General features: G+C 44.9%; 1 protein-coding gene across 1 annotated transcript in view; it reads right to left on the bottom strand.

Annotated features, from left to right (window-relative positions):
- Positions 1 to 1,742: 1,742 nt before the first annotated feature.
- Positions 1,743 to 20,696, bottom strand: part of LOC144820896 (uncharacterized) — a 39,457-nt gene continuing 20,503 nt past the window's right edge. The window contains exon 2 of the mRNA XM_078677968.1: positions 1,743 to 5,306. Coding sequence (XP_078534094.1) covers positions 3,012 to 4,382 — 1,371 coding nt within the window. The 5' untranslated portion in view covers positions 4,383 to 5,306 and the 3' untranslated portion in view covers positions 1,743 to 3,011. The remainder of the gene's footprint in view (positions 5,307 to 20,696) is intronic.

Here is a 20,696-nt window from a genome sequence, read left to right as displayed (position 1 = left end):
AGCCCGGTTTAGAGTTGGAGAGACTGTCATCTTTTTATTGGAGATCACATTGGGTCTGTCAATGAAAAACTTCTTCCGAAGGAGAAGGGGCTCTCGGAGAAAACCCATCAGGCATTATTAGATAAAGAAGCGCTATATAAGAACCTTCAAATAAAAATGTAAGTCAATTTTGCATGTGACAAATGCATATTTAAATCCCTCGTATGGGAGAATGCTTTCAAGTACTCATCATTCGGTAGCATTTTTATGGATTATTTACAAGAGGAATGCCACTATACACACATTTTTCGTTTTCCAAAATAAATCTGGTATTTATTGGGTAAAATCGACTGACTTATGTTCCCAACACAGGAGTGAAGCCCAGATCTCAGTATTATAGGTAGCACTTCTCTCATCATTAACACAGATGCAGAGGTGGTACCGTCTCAAGCAAAGAACCGCCTCTCACTCTGAGAGAAGGCCCACTGGGGAGAATAGTCCGCTCTGATACCACCTGCGCCAGACTCCCTGCTGAAAGCAGTCATGCTATCGAGATTTGACCCCTCTATTGCCCTTCCTTGCTGACATCACAAATTATCTTTATAGTTTAGGGAAGAAATCACATTTACCATCTCTTTCCATACAATCAGCAGTCAAATACCATGAATTCAAATAAATGTTTTTATTTTTTACAAATCAAAACATACATTTGTTAGTAATATTTAAAATCTAATCATCATTGTGTACATTTCATAGGCTCATGATTGTTCATGCTGTATCATAATTTAGTTCATGTTAACATTAAAGTAAATTGAATTTGATCCTGGTAGACACGTCTGTAGTGTGGTTTTTAAAGGCTCTTGGATGTCCATACATGGGTGGTGTTTGGATGTTTGGTTATATATCATTAATACAGATTAATAAGCTATTGGGTTTCAAATGTGTTATGCCACTAATGGCCGTACAAACCGCTTGTTCCTAAATAGAATTTGTTCAGTTTAAAACGTGTTGCTGATAACGTTAAACTAAAGTGAGTTTGACCCAGGAGCAAACCCCTGTAGTGTGTTATGTATAGGATGGGTGTGCTGAAGAGCAGTCTTGTTGCTGTTCCTCACTGGCTGGGCGGTGGTGGTGACGATGGTCGGCAGCAGGAAGAACTTCCCGGACTCAGCACTTTGTTCAAATGACCTCGGTGGAAAGCATTTGTTTCTACTATCTTTGGCTACTGAAGATGTATCCTTTCTTCTGATATGCATATTATATTGGTGAACTTCTTCCTCTAAGCAAGGCTGGGCTATGAGAACACTGAGTATTTGGCAGCTCCAGCAACACAAAAGCACATTACAGATGATTCAGAATGCTACGATCTATCGTATTTGTGGTCTGAGGACGTCCTAACTGCATTACAAAGTTTCACTGTTTTCTCACGAGGCAGAACTTTTTATGTCCATTCATTCACCACCAGAGTTTATAAAACACAGGTTTCTTTTTGCTTGTAAATACAAATCTGATTATCATTTGTGTCAAAATTCTGTATCTTTTGTGTTCCTTTACTGTGGAGAAGTGTGGCTCAGGGGTTAGAGGCGGCAGACCCGGAAGCTGAGATCGGTCCTGGACCAGGGTTCAATTCCCCGCCTCGGCGGGTCTTGGGCTAAAAATTCCACGGACTCGATAATTCTCGCCCCGGTGCCTCCTCGACTCACGGGTTCACACTCTGCGACTCTGGGCAATAGCTTGCTTAATCTCCACAACGGCCCCTCGCGGCGGGATTCCTGACTTTCACCTTGTGGACACCCTGCCGGGGTTTCTCACAGGGGAATACCAGGACGGGTTCCCTAAGCAAGCGCCAGGATGCCCTTTGGGTGACAGGTTTGCGCTATATAAGTACACCTACATTTACATTTACATTTACATTTACTTCTGAATCCAGATTTATTTTTCCACGCCAAGGTTCAAGAAATGTAAAGCAGGGAGTCAATAGTTGTGGACTCTTAAGAGTTGGCATTTTTTACTGCTCAAGATTCAATCTTTACCTAACACTCAAGCTTTCAGAAACCTATTCAGAACTAAACTTTTCAACAGCTCTCTCTCCGATCAATCATTTTGCCATCATGCACGGATTCTGTCCTTTCACCAGTTAGGAGTTGGTGATTCTCTGTGAATAAGAAAGGTCTCAAATATATTCGTATATAATTAATCTCACTGTGAATCATTTACATAGTTAGTGGTGAGCCAGCAAATTTCCCAAGGGTCCAGCTTGATATTGGACACCTCTGAGGAAGTGCCACTATGGTGGGTGCATTAACAGATGCATGTGATGATCAAAATTAGCATAATTTTTTCCCGCGTCAGGGCTTCAGAGGTAAATGTTGTGCACTGCAAGCATTAACTCTCAGAGTTACAGGTCACATTTTCCTACTTTGACTTCTTCTAACTTTGTACGTTGTTCTCTAGCAGCTGTCATTGAACCGGTTGTTGCACAAAATGACCAAACACCAAAACCAGCTACAAATATTCTCCAGTCTGTGCTTGTTAAACTTATTCAAGTGTGTTGTGTTTATAGGTTTTACCACTAATCCCTGTAGTTTGCTGAAAATCCTTTCCACAACTACTTCAAAATCCCCTGCAATGGTATGGTTTCTCCCCTGTATGTGTTTGCTGATGTCTTCGTAGTATTGATAATCGACTAAAGCTCTTCGCACATTCAGTGCACTTGAATGGCTTTTCCCCTAAGTGTGTTCACTGATGATTTCTTAATTTTGAAGGGTCACTAATACTACTTCCACATTCACTGCAGTGGTAGGGTCTTTCACCTGTGTGTATTCGTTGATGTCTTTGTAGGTCTGTTAATGGACTAAAGCACTTCACACACTCACTGCACTTGAATGGCTTTTCTCCAGTGTGTATTCGCTGAGGATTCCATAATTTTGAAGATTCCTTAAAACTACTTCGACATTCGCTACACCGGAATGGTTTCTCCCCTGTGTGCGATCGCTGATGTACTTTGAGGTGTGATAAACAACTGAAGTTCTTCACACATTCACTGGCTTCTCCACTGTGTGTATTCTCTGATGTTTTTGGAGTTGTAATAACCAACTGAAGCTCTTCACACATTCACCGCACTGGAATGGCTTTTGCCCTGTGTGTGTTCGCTGATGAATCCTAAGAGTTGAGGATTGACTAAAACTACTTCCACATTCATTGCAACTGTATGGTTTTTCCCCAGTGTGTGTTCGTTGATGTACTTGTAGATGTGATAACCGACTGAAGCTCTTCACACACTCATTGCAATGATATGGTTTTTCCCCTGTGTGTGTTCGCTGATGAATCCTAAGTGTTGAGGATTGACTAAAACTACTTCCACATTCATTGCAACTGTATGGTTTTTCCCCAGTGTGTGTTCGCAGATGTACTTGTAGATGTGATAACCGACTGAAGCTCTTCACACATTCATTGCAATGGTATGGTTTTTCCCCAGTGTGTGTTCGCTGATGTACTTCTAGATCTGATAACCCACTAAAGCTCTTCACACATTCACTGCACTGGAATGGTTTTTCCCCTGTGTGTGTTCGCTGATGAACTCTGAGAGTTGAGGATTGACTAAAACTACTTCCACATTCACTGCAATGGTATGGTTTTTCTGCTGTGTGTGTTCGCTGATGTTTTCGAAGATTTGATAACTGACTGAATTTCTTCACACATTCATTGCAATGGTATGGTTTTTCCCCAGTGTGTGTTCGCTGATGTACTTCTAGATGTGATAACCCACTAAAGCTCTTCACACATTCACTGCACTGAAATGGTTTTTCCCCTGTGTGTGTTTGCTGATGAATCCTGAGATTTGAGGATTGACTAAAACTACTTCCACATTCATTGCAATGGTATGGTTTTTCCCCAGTGTGTGTTCGCTGATGAATCCTGAGATGTGAGGAATCACTAAAACTACTTCCACATTCATTGCAATGGTATGGTTTGTCCCCAGAGTGTGTTTGCAGATGTGTTCGTAGACTTGATAATTGACTGAATTTCTTCACACATTCATTGCAATGGTATGGTTTTTCCCCAGTGTGTGTTCGCAAATGTGTTCGTAGATTTGATAACTGACTGAATTTCTTCACACATTCATTGCAATGGTACGGTTTTTCCCCTGTGTGTGTTCGCAAATGTGTTCGTAGATTTGATAACTGACAGAATTTCTTCCCACATTCATTGCAATGGTACGGTTTTTCCCCTGTGTGTGTTTGCAAATGTGTTCGTAGATTTGATAACTGACTGAATTTCTTCACACATTCATTGCAATGGTACAGTTTTTCTCCTGTGTGTGTTCGCTGATGTTTTTGGAGTTGTGATAACCAACTAAAGCTCTTCACACATTCAGTGCAATGGTATGGTTTTTCCCCCATTCGTGTCCGCTTTTAGGAGTGCTAACTGACTAAAGTTCTTCATACATTCATTTCAATTGCACGTTGCTTCTCCTGTGTGTGTTTGCTGATGGCTCTTTAGTAGTGATGACAAACTAAAGTTATTGCTGCTTTTGAATGATTTTTCTTTCTTGGGTAGTGTCTCTGGGTCGGTTTTATATTTCTCTGCATCCCATGACTGCGTTTCCTGAGGAGCTAACACAGTTGATAAAGCACTTGTTTTATTCTCACATTCCCTGTATGTGTGTGGTATTTTGGAAGCTTGATTTCAGATTTTATAACAAAATACAAGACTCACCAACTACATATATCATACTTGTGGCAAGTAAAGCTTCTTTGTATGTGGTTATGCCTTAGATTGTATAATAGTTTTGCATGTTTACGAGTGAAGATTAGTCTTCCATCCGGTCGATGCAAATTGGGACAGTCTTGTAGATCAAAGACCCTCTCTTTCCTTTACTCTTCAGTTGTCTGGCTCTACTCCATTGTCCTTTTCGCTTGCTGTGGTTTAGCCAGAAATAGTTTACAATATACCTAGTGCACTGAATGGTGGTCTGCCATCATTACAGGAAACAGAGCAATGCTGTATCCACCTCACACCGATCCAATCATTAAAGCTTGGAGACTTGTTTATACAGGCAGTGGTTAGTTATTGTTGTTGCGTTAATTTCTAGAGGTCATTTCTTCGTCTTGTGGCGTGGAGATGCACAGCTCAGACTCTTACATCCACTGAATTGCTCTGGACGGCTTCTTCCAGGATCTATCAGTTTATGTTCAGGTTCCTCATTCTCTGACTGTGCAGCTCTTTACCTGAATATTGGAGCTAATTTTTTCTGACGGCTTTTTTGCACATTTACACGATTAAAGTCATTATTCACAATCATTTGTGCATTCAAGGCTGGTTTCCTGTTGGATGTAAAGAGATTTAAAATCACTAAATGGAAATGTAAGAGAATGCAAATACACAATATTTAACTATTTGTAAAAGCCATCTCTTCTTTACCATTTTTTAAAGTAACCAAGAGATTTTTCACCATACACAGATATTTAACTGAATGTCCTATTGAACATGCCACATCTTAATTCAGAAAAGGAGGTGATAACTTAGTAAAGAAAGGGCACTCACGGAGCACCTATTCGCTAGAGGTATAGCTTTAGGAGACTGACAGTCAAGATTTCATTTAAACAAGAAGACATTGTGGAAAAAGAAATTATCAGGATATGATGCTGTCACTTCAGTTTTACAAAGTGTATAACAACTGTAACTCTTCAGGAAGTATAAGACAAAGGAAACTCTTCAAGATGTATGTAATAAAGGTAACACTTCAGGAAGCATATAACAAATGCAGCTCCATTCACACTCCTCTTGACAATACTTTCCTGTTCACACTGGATCAGCTGACATTCCAACTCCCATCTTTACTTTTCTGTTTGTTAAGTTATCTTTGCCACATTCCTAGGGATGGTTCAAGCATCTGTTGGAAGATTGCAGCATTTATAATGGAGATTTTATCACAGCCAGTGATATACCTTTGACATCCCTGCTCTCAAGAAGTGTGTGCTTTTTGTCTTTTCCTACCTTACCATGGTATCGGACTTAATGTCTTACGTTTGCTTTAACTCGTCTAAGGAGCTGTCAGACCGACGCGCCCTGCTCCCGGAAGAAATACTATTATTTTGTCATCACTGAATATTTAGTGAAGGCTGCCAACACGTGACTCCAACCGGCTGGTGGATGTCAATCGAGCCCATAGATGAGACTTGTTAGAAATGGGATTTCTGATTGGCTAGGACTTGAGCCTTATTCAGCCAGAAACCACTGCTCTAGTCAGAGCAAGGGAGTTACACGCCAAAGATAACCCCTGCTCACCCCCTTGGTAGCTTGGCACGAGCAGTCAGGCTTATCCCGGAGGCCATGTGTAAAGCATTTGCACAACCCACAAAGCAACAACATACTAGGCACACCACAAAAGGAACTCCACACAAGGTTATGTAAAGAATAGCCTTTGTATTATCATAAAACACTTTAGAATAGTAATCACACAATATACAATGTGCCAACTGGCACTGGGCAATATTTACAGGGGATTATATACACATGACAGGGCCACCTGGACCACTGTCAGAACCTTCACTCAGTAAAGATAGTAAACGGAGAACATATAATAAGCTTGGAACAAAACCGGCAATTAATGGCAAACACTGAACTCGGCATCATCCTGTAACATAAATCATATTATCCACTGTATCACATTAGGCGTGAAATATATCCTGCGCCAACCTCATAAGCCTAAACATATTAGACCATAACCTCCTAAGCATAACTCACCTTAGGAAAAAATCTCACTAGCATAAACCACAGTAGAGGATAATTCAAACATAAATACAGTCTGAAAAACCTCATAATCATAGACCACATTCAGAGGCATAAAACAGGGTGCGTAAATCATACTACAAAAATCATATTTCCTAGCACCCATCCATCACATTAGGGCCTGGCGCCCTACAAACCTGACAGTCCCTCTGGCCAACCGGCCTTCTCAAAGGGGTTCAAAATGCCCTATGTCCAAAGTGTCAGGGCGGCTGCCAATGCAGCAGAATCCATGTGCGCAATTGCGCAGACCTAAACGATGCAGCTGGCACTAAGTGATGCACAGCTGTGAAAGTACTGGGCTTAAAGGTGGGCACTCAGCGGCACAGCTCCTCAGCTGCAGCGGCCCTCAACATTGTTAGCAATGATTTTCGTAGTATGGCAAAGGCAGGCACTCAGCAGCACAGCTCCTCAGCTGCAGCGGCTCACAATAGCTATAGCGATGATTCTCGTAAGACGGCAAATACGGGCACTCAGCGGCACAGCTCCTCAGCTGCAGCGGCCCACAATAGCTGTAGCGATGATTCTTGTAAGACGGCAAATGCGGGCACTCAGTGGCACAGCTCATCAGCTGGAACGGCCCACAATAGCGAATACGATGATTCTCATAGGACGGCAAATGCGGGCACTCAGCGGCCACAGCTCCTCAGCTGCAGTGGCCCACAATAGCAATAATGATGACTTTGGTAACACAGGCAAACGCGGGCTCTCAGCGGCAAAAGCTCCTCAGCTGCAGCGGCCCACAATAGCGATAACAATAACTTTGGTAACACAGGCAAATGCGGGCTCTCAGCGGTAACAGCTCCTCAGCTGCGGCGGCCCACAACAGTGATGACAATGACTTTCAGCCCGCGTGCCCCACAGTAGAACCAGAGGCTCTAGAATTCTCAACAGAAGCCTCACCTGCGAGGAGAATTCCCCAGAAATAGGAATCCGGACGGCTGATGGGTGAAGTCTAATGTCCCTGAGACTTCAGAAGGAGGCAAGCTCAAATCAGGCCCTTAGGTAGTTGCTTCAACAAGATGGATGAAAGTTTCAACGTCCTTTCCCTCTAGTTACATGGACAGAGGTTCGTCTTCGCATCCAGAAGTAACACGTTCTTCCTCCAAGAAAGAATTAAAATATATCGCTCACAGGGTGCAGGGAGCCATAGCTCCAAAAGAAAAAGCCCTCAGCAATCAAGGGGGCAATGCAGGGGCCAGGGAGGCAAGCCCTCATGGCAGTTCCTGGGCCCCAGCAGCAGCATGCCCCAGCAGGATCAGGAGCATCACATCATCCTAGAAGAGCACCATAGAACTGAACAATTTCATTGGGTCACAGCCCCTTTACTTATACCACCAAAAGACTTTGTTTTCAAAAGTCACAATTCACTGAATCAAGCCAGAACTAGTTTGGTGTGGTCCTGGAGAACTTTGTTTACAAGGCTGCATCCTGCCTTTGAGGAAGAGGGGGTCTGCCATCAGCCGCACAGTGGAAGGTAGATCCATCATTCACCTTGCCAGGCACAGCCCTGCTCAGATCATAGGGTCACCCCTCCCCATACTCCAACTGCAGATCTCTCTATTCAACCCACGTCTGGCTCAGCCTGCCCTGTCCCTCCAAAACCAGACATGCAATTCACATCAGGCAGGCGGACACATAGCACACAGAAATGCCAACTTCCAAAAGTGGCATTTCTCACATAGTCATAATAAATCTGCGCACACCATTGTGCAGCATTTATTATCACAATTTCATACATACCATGCTTGACCATACTTCTACTCTAATAACAGGAATTACCACTGACACACACTGAGCAGGGAATCCCCCATGCATTCCTATGGGAGGGCAGGCCACTCTCACTCCCACTAAATGTAACAGAGAGCGCACGCACTTTACACTGGACCACAGGGCTAAAGTGCCCAGCGGCCTTAAAACACTGACACTACACAGAGAAAAGGGCTGGGAGAAATGCTAAAAGTTTAGGGGTGAACCTGCAAAAAGAACCAACTCCAACACAACCCCCTTCCAGCGAAAATGCAGGGTAGACCAATCACTACGTTGATGGGCTTCCCTACTTCGGGCGATAGAACACGGACGTGGGCCCGCACTGCAGGGACACCTTCCGGTTCTACACCACTCTGAACCCACATGGTTCCCTCTGAAAAAAAAACTCTCAGGCCCAACTAGGCTACCCCACTGGTACTCCCTAGTTGTCCACGGCCAGGACCAGACCCTAGGCCATCCAGATGTCATTGGTCCTTAACCCCTGGCACATAATAGCCATTCTCCACTCTACCTCTCAGTGTAGTTCCAAACTACCACCGATCCTTCAACCTAGGGTCCGCACCCTCAGGCTGACCAGAGGTCACGGGTGAAGCGTCTCCTAACCCTGCCTCTACTTCTGGGGTTCCGCACTCTCCCAGAACACAACTCTCCCACCAGTTCAGGACCTCTTTCCATCAACTGGTCTACCACCTTGTATCCACATTTACCAGCTGCACCGGGGTCAGAGATGAGGACTCCCTCCCTCTGCTCCCCCTTCCAGAGCCCTATACCCTCCCTTCTGAAGATCAGGGTTCCTTCCCTTAAGATGGGCCCCACCTGCTCTCAGGGTAGTACTACCACACTCAGCCAGGGACACTAAAGATCCCGGCTAGGCCTGCACCACCCTCTGGAGTGGTATCCCTAGAAGGCAAACCAGTCAGGACACTGATTACAGTTGCCCTGCCGTCTAGTTCGGAAAACACCTGCTCCTGGCTCCCCAACCCAGAGACGGTACCCTTTGGTCAGATGCCCGCAGAACCAGGACTTCATGGGGAGCACGCCTACCCTCTCCCCAAGGGTGACACATACCTAATGTGTCGTGTGACAGTCTGCCTGGCGCAGAGCTTGTGACCTCCTGTCCCTCTGACAGTGCGCGAAGATGCCCCAGGACAGAAGTGGCGCCACCAGGGCCAATCCTTGGTGACTTAGCCCTTCTATCTGGCCCCTGACCCAATGGTTCTTCCACTGGGGACTCTTTCCCCCTGTCACCCCTCAATCTGGACTTCCGAACACTTCACTTAGGAGTGGCACTGCCAGACATCAGAACTGATGGAGGCCTGATTACAGACACTCCCAGCTTACCTAACACGGGGAGATCCCCCTCGAAGAACGGTCTGACAGGACAGACTAGGCACCCTTCCTGGTGTTCCCTCTAAGAACCATCCAGTACTGGAGACTGAGGTTGAGGCTCGGAATACAGCCCAGTCTCACACCTTCCCCTGCGGGACAGGATGTGAGGCCTTGCAACCTCCTCACTTACAAGGTCACCTAGCTGGGTTAATCAGAACCACTTCCACCACTCTGGGTTGGAAGACACTTGCACCATTCTTCTAGTATCCCTCCCCAGTGTAAGATCCCTATAACCACAGAACTTACACACTCCAACAGGTGTTGGCGCGACTCCGGAAAACAATTACGGGGACTGTTCGGTCTGACAATACATTTTGAACAGTCCTTTAACACCATTTACCGTGCTAACCAATCACTCAAATGTCCAGGGCATCACAACATTCATCCACACTCCCCCCACAAGACTGGTGAGACAGCATCTTACTTCCCCTGAATCTCAACCTGTCCCCCTCTTAACCGGGAACCAGGTACCATACTCTGGGGGATCTGGGAATGGGACTTCCTGCTGTGCAAACTTGGCAGAGACTACTGTTAGAATGAGCTGAAGCCATTTTGTTTTTAGCATCAGTTTTAGTTAAGCCATGTGTTTGCCATGTGCTTCCCCGTCTTCGCTGTTGCCTGCTTCTCTATTTTGCCTGAGTCATCATCTATAATTAGCTCCTGCAGCAATGAGCCTGAGTACTGCACATGCTCAGAGAGGCCTTAGCGCTTAGGATGCACCTGTCATGTTTTTAACTGTTGTCAGCAGCATTGTAGCTACTCCCATTCTGTTGACTAAGCAATTCTGATGTATCCTTGTACGTAACTGACTATTTGTGTGTACACTTGAACCGCCTCTTAATGAGCCTCCATGCTTACTCTGCAGTGAAAGGTGTATATAAGGCCCATGGTTTCTGTACTCCATGTGCTGCCTCATACATTGCCTGAGGGTTCTGTATCGATGTAGTTCCACTCATGTGTCCTAATAAAATACTTTTGTGATATTACAGCTTCCATGCCAATCTCTACTTTGTCAGTCTAAAGGACCAGTGCACAAAAGGGTGAACCCCTACACCAGGTGGGCTCCTGAAAAGGCTCACCCCCACAAATTTGCGCCCGTTACGTGGGGCTCATCGGCGACTCGGATGCCTGATGGAGTGGTCTTGACGGAGGTTTGGAATGTCGCTAAGGATGTGCACTGCATGAGGAGGCCCTTGTCTTTGCAGGCTGAAGTGCTTTTCCGATTTTCCCGCCTCGACCCTCCAGGTAGTGCCGGTCTACGACTGAGATTCCTTTTGTCGTTCATCTTACAGTGACCATTTGGTCGGTTAAGAGCTTGGCAATTGGATGCTGGAGACTTTTGTTTGGTAAGATCGCTAAATGTGACACTTTTTGTTTAGATTTGCTTGGCCAAGATTTTGGTTTGGTTTGGGTATATATAAATTGCAATTTATATAGGCAAGTAATGTGGAGATTTTTCTCTAATTTTTTTAATTCTTGAATGGTACAATATTCGTGTTAAGTATCACTTTGTTATTATATTATATATACTAAAATATTTTTGGGTGCCTGTTTCACGCACGCTTTGAAGGATGTGGTGCTTTCTTGGAGGTACCAATATGGATTTAGAACGAACTCCGAGGGGAGACCAAATAGGGATATGTACATTAAAAATTGTATTTCTTCCAAAATGTATAGTGCACTATGGAATAAATATACTAAGAAGGATCCTGATTTACGATGGCCAATACATGGGTCATTCGATATTAGAAAAATTCAGTACGTGGAACAGTGTGTGTTTAAGCGCAAAAGTAGACCAGATATGTTTGACTGTGTGTGAATGTGGATGAAAGAAGCGCATGAGAGGGTGAGGAAAGAGAAAGTTTTAGCAGACAAATAACAGGGCAAAAACATCTATCTGAAAGTGCAGGATATACAAAGTAAAGAAATGAGGGAAATAAAAGAAAAAAAGGATAGGAGTGCAGTTTACAGGTCAATGGCCAATACCCTGTTGGGTGTCCTCTCTATCCTCTACTTAATAAACCACAGGATGATTCAATTTTGTTAGATCGATCTCCGCCACCATATGCTTTTCCCTCTCCACCCAAAAAGGATTCTGATGATGATAAATCTTCCCCAGATCACACAGAGAAAGAGTTTGACCCTAAATGACAGACTCGCTCTTTTTTGACCGCTGACCGTGCAGCCACTCTAAGATCTCCTGCTCGACAAGGCAGCGCGTGGTGATGCCTCTGCTCCAGATATTGTAGCAGATGTTCAGCAATGGCCGGACTCAGAGCAGTTATATTTTACAGAGTCATTTACCGGCGAAGTAACTGAAAATTTTAGGAAACATTCCACAGACTTGATATAAAACGTGATCAAAAGCAATTGAGTGACAGTCTTTTTCTCCCTTCCCAGGTGGCCGATTTAATTAGACGTGTGTTTAAACTACGAACTGATGTGTTCCGTTTGCGAGAGGAGAAAAAGGCCGCTGCTGCAGCTGAACAAACAGCTCAGACCCCCATGCCACAGGAGGAAGTTCCAGGGACAGATAAGGATACTGTGTTTCATGGGAAATCAATGTTTGAAGCTGCACTTTTATATGTCCTTCCTAGGGGTGTAGGTACAAGTGATAATAAAGATTCAGCAGATGCTGAAATCAAGAGAAGATAACGTTTTTTTTTATCATGGCGCTTAAAGCTGCCTTGTGCAAAAACAACAGTTGAGGGACAGAATGCAGAACAATGTCACACATACACCCCAGTACAGAGATCTGGGCCTAAATCCATCATTGTTTTGCTCACCATGCCATTCCAGTTTGAACCCAGACATATGCAAATCCGTCTTGACCCTGTGCCTCATGGGAACAGTCCAGCCCAAACTGCCAAGCCAGGTCCTTCCTGGACTGGAAACAAGCATCCTAGGCCCAGTTTCGGTGTTTCACCCCTCTTCAGCAAGGATAGCTTGATTCCAGTGGCATGGAGAGCACAGGACCCACATCTGGGCATACCCGTACCACTCAGGGTGACAAATGCAAAAACAACAGTTGATGGACAGAATGCAGAACAATGTCATACATTTGCCCCAGTACAGAGATCTGGGCCTCAATCCATCGTTTATTTGCTCTCCATGCCATTCCAGTTTGAACCCACCTATATGTAAATCAGTCTTGAACCTGTGCCTCCTGGTACAGAGATCTGGGCCTGCAGAACACCACCGAAGATGGCCTCAACGAAAATAAAAAATGTGCACCATCTGCCTCCTGTTGATGCAGCACTGGTATGTGTTGGACTTAATGAGCATAATGGAAGGGTGTGTATGTGTCAAGATAGGTACAGCATGCTGTACCTTCATCCCCATGAAAGACCTATACAGTTGCACACTGTCAATAGCCATCCAAACACTGCACAACCTACAGAAAGTCATGATTAAAGAAGGAGGTGCCCCAAACATAGAATTGTTCACAGGTTTGTTTACCTGGGTACCAAGAGGATCGCAGATTAATGCAAAGCCTTGTTACCAGTGGTTGTAATCTTATTCTTGCTGTGATGCAACCTTCAGCTAATATGTGCCTCTGTGAAGAAGGGTACCCAGAAAACAGGGGGAATACACCTGATTAGGACAGCCAATGCCAGGGGAAACGCTCGTACCTCAAGACAGAAAGAGAAACCGTCCATGCTCAAGACACTCAATTAATGTTATGTTATGTTATGTTAATTGGGTGTCTTGTAGAGCGCACGGCTACTCAGGCAGAGTGTCCCAGCGCTATACAGATCTGTAGAGGAGAGGCCAGGAACATAGACGATTATAAGCCAAAGAGCCAAGTCTTAAGTTCTTTTCGAAAGGACAATAGATTGTCTAGCTTCCTAAGAGACAAGGGAAGTTTATTCCAAAATTGAGGGGCCAGCAATCTGTAGGAACGTCCGCCAATGCGAGCACGTTTGATGGTTGGGATAATGGCCAAAGCTTGTGAGGCCGAGCGAAGAGATCTAGAAGGAAGATAGAATTGAACTCTTTTCCTTAAGTAAACAGCACCAATACCGTGCAATGATTTGAAGGCCATGGTCAGAGTTTTAAAATGAATACGCTTCCGCGCCGGCAGCCAGTGCAGCGAATCGACGAGAGCTGAGGTGTGAATCCTGCAGCTGAGGCCAAAAATGGCCCTCGATGCTGAATTCTGAACTGTCTGGAGGCGTGCAAGAAGGTACTCCGGAAGGCCCAGATATAGTATATTAGAATAGTTGAGCCTGGAACCAATCAGTGCCTGGACTGTAATTCTCCTATTACTATGGGAGAGGAAAGAAAGAAATGTCCTAAGAGTATGCAACAAGGCAAAACATTGGCCAACTAGGCTGAGAATCTGGGGCTAAAAGTTAGACTAGTGTCAATCTTTATACCTAGGTTCTTTGCCACTGACGTGGGTGATGCAGGAGGATGCATATCGGCCAACCACCTGGATTTCCAATGGGCATCAGGAGGACAGCCAAAGAAAATAATCTCTGACTTGTCCGAGTTTAATTTTAACTGGTTCTCTTGAAACCAGGAAAAAACGGCCTCAAGGCACCTCCTGATAGAACTGCCGACAAACTCAGTATTCTTGTCACAGGTAAAGAAGAGCTGCGTGTCGTCGGCATACAACACAATACGCGCTCCATGCGACTCAACCAATTCAGCCAAGGGAGAAAGATAGACATTAAAAAGAGTGGGGCTCAACACCGACCCCTGTGGCACTCCTATGGCCAAAGGAGGAACAGCAGCTGAGAAAGGGGGGGCCCAGATCAATTGTTGGCGGTCGGACAGGAAGGATTTAAACCAATTGAATACCGTCCCTCTCAGTCCAATCTCCTGGAGTCTTGTAAGAAGACGGTAGTGAGGGACGGTATCAAAGGCCGCCGACAAGTGCAATAGCACCAGCATCGCCTTCCCACCACTGTCCGTAACCTCCTTAATAGACTCAGTTACTTCCAATAAAGCTGTCTCAGTGCTCAAATTTGAGCGGAAGCCAGACTGAGTAGGGTGCAGGATATCTCGAGCTTCAAGGAAGCTGGAGAAAGTGGAATGTACGTGCTTTTCCGCTATTTTAGCCAGAGCAGGGAGCAACGAGATCGGTCTATAATTACAGTGCTCTAAAGGATCGAGGTTTGATTTTTTTAACAGTGGAACGATGAGCGCCTTTTTCCATGCACTAGGGACGATACCGATTTTGAGAGAGGCGTTGAGAATCGGATTAACCAAAGGGTTGATAACATGGGCTATTTTGGCTAAAATTTTAGCAGGGCAAGGATCCGATGGGGAGCCGGACTTTAATTTTAGTAACAGATCCAGTGACAATTGAAGAGATAGAGGGGGAAAAGTTGTAAGCATGTGATTATCAGGGAGGGAACACCGATTGTCAGGGAGGGAACATATTCCAGACAAAATTGAAGAAAGCTTATTTGTAGAAATATCAGGCAAGAAAGAGGCCTGAATGCTTAAGATCTTATACGAGAAAAAATTTGCCAACTGCTTGACCCAAGGTTCAGATGGGGAGGGTTTAGAAATTAAGGCCGCAGGGGAGGTGAACTCCTTAACGATTCTAAAAATGTCTTTACTAATGTTACTCGCTGAATCGATTCTTCTAGCGAAGTACACTTTCTTCTCAGCGACAATAGCTTTATGATAGTCCTCGATGAGGACTTTATACGTCACTTTAGATGCCGCATCGTAACAGCGACGCCATACTCTTTCGGCCGTCTTGCAACTCCTTCTGGTCTCATGGAGTGCAGGAGTAAACCATGGAGCCGATGTACGTCAGCCAGATTTGGACTGAGTGGGAATAGGTGCTAACTCATCAAAGCGCTGAAGAAGCCATGACTGAAAGATGGCAAGATCATTTTCCAACTCACCCATGAGTTGGCAAGGATGAATAGTAAAGGAGCGCTCCAACATATCAGCCGTAACCCGATGATAGGGGTGGAAAACCGTAGACTGAGAGTCTACACCGCTACTAGTAGTCTTAGAGATATTAAGTATATCAAAATTCAGCAAGTAGTGGTCCGACCAGACCAGGGGTACCGGAGGAAAGGACATAATAGGAAGCAAAGAATATATCTGATCCAGAATATGACCTTTATTATGGGTGGCGGAAAGAATATATGGGGAAAGACCAAAAGTGCTAGTTACATCCTGAAGTTTCAAGGAATCCGCAGCCACAGCATCATCCATATGAATATTAAAATCTCCAAGAAGTAAGCAGTGCTTATAGTTCATAATCAATGGGGACATAGCCAGATGAAGGTCTTCATAGAAGGAGCTAAGGTGACCAGGAGGCCTGTACACCAACAAACCTGAACACGACTGGTGAGAGGAGAAGGATAGACAAAAGCCAAGTGACTCCACTCCTGAAATAGCCGCATTACAGCATCTGAATAATTTATAGAAAGATCCTGATCTTAGGAGTCCAGCACACCACAGAACAACTGTTGCCTATGCTACCTAAATTCACTTTAACCAATTAACATAACACAGCCGCCCTCTGTTCACCCCTTGCACTTCAAGTGATGGAGACACCAGGGGCCAGATGTACGACCATGACAATTTGTGACTCGCGAATTGCGCTTGATTGCGAGTTGCAATTTGAGAGTCGGAAAATGCCATGTACAACAGTGTCTGAGACACTGTTAGCGATTCCCAATGGGGTTGCAAATTGCATGCCTCATGAATATTCATGAGGCGCTCGCAATTTGCAACCCCATTGGGAATTGCTGGCACTCCCAGGGATGGTGGCCTGCTGGGTTCAGCAGACCTCCATGTCTGGGACAGCTTTTAAATAAAGCGTTTTTTTTTTAAAGCAGCCTGTTTTTGAGGAAAATTGAATTTTGCCTTGTCATATGTGCCTACGTGTTCCCCATTCTATGTTATATGTGCATGATCGATATGCATATATCCCCCTATGATCGATTAAAGACGCAATTATAGTTGTGTCCAACTCTAGTATGCCAGTTTCCAGTTCTCGTGAAAGCAACGAGTATTAGGCCTATGTTGCCAACGTTTTACATTGTGCACGTTAATTCATTGAATTGTCCCCGTTTCTAGGCCTCAAAGGGCCTGAACACCAGATTCAAGCTCCAGTCTCCTGAACCCACTCCGAGGAGCGATGCAGCCCCCACCTGCATCCCTGACCCTTCACTTACTTCCTGCCGCGCAGCGCGGTGCCCGGCCTGGCTCTGCCTGCCTGTCTGCCAAGAATAGGTTATGCCTCTAGATATCAGTTCAGCTCTCCGTCTTCACATTCCTAAGCTAACGAACCGCATAAACAGTTTCAGCTATAGTTTAGTCTTTCTGTCTCCATGCAAGAGAATTACTGAATTAATATTCATGGAAGATTCATAGCACACGCAATACATGTAGAATATATGCATGCACCAGCCTTAGTGTCAAGTAGCCTTTGCCCTGATAACTTTTACATTCTATCAACATGTACTCCAAACACCAGATACCAGATATGCTATAGGTACATGTCGTCCTGACACCGCAGACTTTAGTCTCCTCTTCTAGTACAGAAGTCATAGCCCCAGCTCTCCCAGTTACACGTCATTGTCCGTTTGCGCGCACCACTAGGTTAAAGGTTCCAGCTACCCAGGTAGCCTCCTCTATGTATCCACCCATTTATGACACTTCTGTGACGTTCTCATCACATGTCTACGTGCACGCCCTGTGCACGCCTTCTTTTCATGCCCATGTGTTCTTATCTTACGCTTGTCACTTGTTACGCCTACTGTATGTAATGTAATAGTGATGTTTTCCTATATATACCTTGTACTGTTAATGAGACGTTGCAGCTGCCACTCGTGTCATTCTATTTCAGGCTGTTCCGATCCTGTCCCTTCCCTTATGCCTGATTAAAGCCTGTTCAACTCAGATTCCTCGGATCCTGCCTCTTATTTATTGAGCTATCTGTTTTTATAAATGTATTCAAAAATAGTACCGGTAATTAATTATTTATTTACCACATAATGGCGCCCGAATAGGGACGAGCCCCTTCCCCACGCGCCGGCGATGTAACGCAGGCCCCCTGACCCTTCTACAGCCGTGACGGAACTCTACCGTGCACGTGCAGATATTTCTGCTTCATCAAGTCTCCCTCAGGCCCACGGAGGAGACGGGGACTGCGGTCCGGCATCCAGACGAGGCGGTGAGGAATGCGGTTCGTCCCGACCAGAGCCCAAGCCGAGAGAGCAAGGTCCGAGGTATCCGGAGGCCCACCTGTTTCTGAAGTCCGAAGTTCGTAGTCCGACGTCGTAGCAGTCCAGTCCAGTCCGAGGCCTTCAAGTTTTGCTTCCCGGTGAGTACCGTTGCTGGGGGAGTATCTAGACGGGGTCATTAGTTTGTCTCCGGTCCGATGGGTTTGGGTACGCAGATCCAGTCCGATGTGTCCATCTAGGTGGGTACGGTATGACGTGTCTCTTTACGAGACCGGTATGTTCTGTACTGTTTTAGCAGTGCATCCAGTAATTCTAGTAAGTCCGTTCTCGAGAAATTCAAGTGTTATGTTTTTAGTGTATCAGGTAGTATTCTGTTCGAACTGTTATTGATGTATTTCTATGTCGTGGTATGAGTGATTTGTTTGCCATTTCATTACTGTGATTATTGTGTATTGTGTTTAGTTCAAGTACAACTCCAAAATGCCTCTGTTTTCGAAGTTACGTCAGATAAAAACCAGAAAAGGGTTACTCGAAGAAGCAGTTCCTGTCCCTCCTAGGGACAGTCCTGGACACTTTATGTATCACAAGCATGGCTTAGATGCCATATTATATCTAGACTTATGGGCGGATTACACGAAGGATCTTGAAGAGAAATATAGATGGCCTGTATCAGGTACATGGGATGCCGAGTGCATCATGCGAGTAGAAGAAGCATTATGGAAAAAGAGAGCCAGACAGTCCCAGAAAGATGCCATCGAGTTATGGCGCAAAGAATCTCACAGAAGAACCAAAAAAGAATTCAGAAAAGCAGAATTAAGTAGGGAATCCTCAGAAAAAGCCCAAGAAAGGGAACTTCTAGAAGAAGGTGAACGAGTTAGAGCAGAACAGTCAGACAGACAGAGAAATGCCCTTATTAAAGGTATATATCCTCTTCTTGCCGAGGGCTTGCCGAAGGCAACCCCGGAAGCACCCTGTAATTTACCGCCACCATTGGTCCCGATTAAGCTACGTCATAAACCGACCGCAGCTGAAATTTTTCTTTCGTCCTACTTGGACGACACAGTCCCAGCATATGCAAATCGTATTCCGCCCGCTCACCCTCAGCATCCTGTAAATAATGTAATTCCTGTTCCTCCAGCCACTGGTCCCGGGGACCAAGTTAATGTGCCAGTACCCCCGGACCAGCCCACATTAAATGTACCCGTTTTGCCAGTCACTTTACCAGCACGTACAGTATTAACTGACGATTCTAGTTCAGGAGCAGCGGGGGGAGGTGCTCCTATCACCCCGCCTCAAGTAAGACGACTGACGCCGCGAGAAGCAGCGTTACAGCTTACGTCAAAAGTGGCCACATACACAGACCTCAAGCGACTTCTTACTGACTGTATATATGATCCAGTTCCAGGCGAAGATCACATGGTATTATATTCAGTACGTTTAAGACGGGTTGCCAACTTTTTGGCCACCCTGCCCGACATGAAGGAACATCTAGACAGAATATATCATTTTGTCCGTACAGGGGAGAATCCAGGAAGTATTCACGAAGCTATGGCACACAGGAAAGCCGAGATTCAAAATATGATTTTACAGTTCTTGATTAACTGTTTAATAAGAGAGCAAGATTATCCTGATAAAGACAAAGACGAGATGAAAGGCCTGACCAGGTGGAGTGACAATATAGCCGAGGGAAAACACAAGACACAAGGTTGTATAGACAGTATGTACAGGAAAATTCGTAAGGAAATTATAAGTATACACCAGAAGGAGGAAGCAAAAAGAGCAACCGAGAAAGAGAATGACTCTTCTAGTGAAGAGGTAGACAGCGAGAATCCCTCCAGAATAGCGTACGTAGGTAGAACTAGATTTTCCGACAGACATTCACGCCTAGATTACAAGAAAGTTTTTCCTCCTCCAGTACCAGAACAGTGTTCTCTTGAACAAGTATTCCAGGCCACCGATCAAATTCTAAAATCACGAATAGGTTATAGCGAGCTTAGTACAATGCATGAACAAGAACTAGCCCGATCAGCAGTCCGATGGACTAGTGATTCTGCCACGTTTCCAGATGAAATAGTGGCCCAAACGTTTCTGAAACTGCCCCCAGCCGAGCAGCGTCTGGTGGGTACGTATATGATCCAGCACCTCATTACACTGTATGAAGATCAGCATTCTGATCCAGGTCCTTTGTATGATGTACTGAACGAGTTACTCCTAAACAGATGGAAAGGTCTAGGTACCGATTTAATTAGTGTCATTCTAGAACAGCGCCACATATACAGAACGTTCCTGAATCCACATTTTGTTCCTGTTCCACCCCCAGAAAGAAAATCATTCTACATAGACAGACAGAATCCGTTGCGAGAAGTACATCCAGTTAAGGGAGAGGGGGGTGATCTAGAACGAGTATTTGTTTACACCCCTATCACGAAAATAGAACTTCTGGAAATGAAAAAGTTAATACCCTGTCACGATAAAGATCCAGCAGGGTTCCATCGTGAATTAAAGGACATGCTCCGTATGGGAGAATACACGTATCCTGATATCATTAAAATGTTAAAGGTCCTGTTGCCTGCGGGCATATATGAAAAACTTAAAGAAAAA

Source organism: Lissotriton helveticus, chromosome 1_1 (genome assembly GCF_964261635.1).
Source record: "Lissotriton helveticus chromosome 1_1, aLisHel1.1, whole genome shotgun sequence".
Lineage (NCBI taxonomy): Eukaryota > Metazoa > Chordata > Amphibia > Caudata > Salamandridae > Lissotriton > Lissotriton helveticus.
Note: the sequence above shows the minus strand (reverse complement) of the source record. Positions and strands in the feature narration are given on the sequence as shown.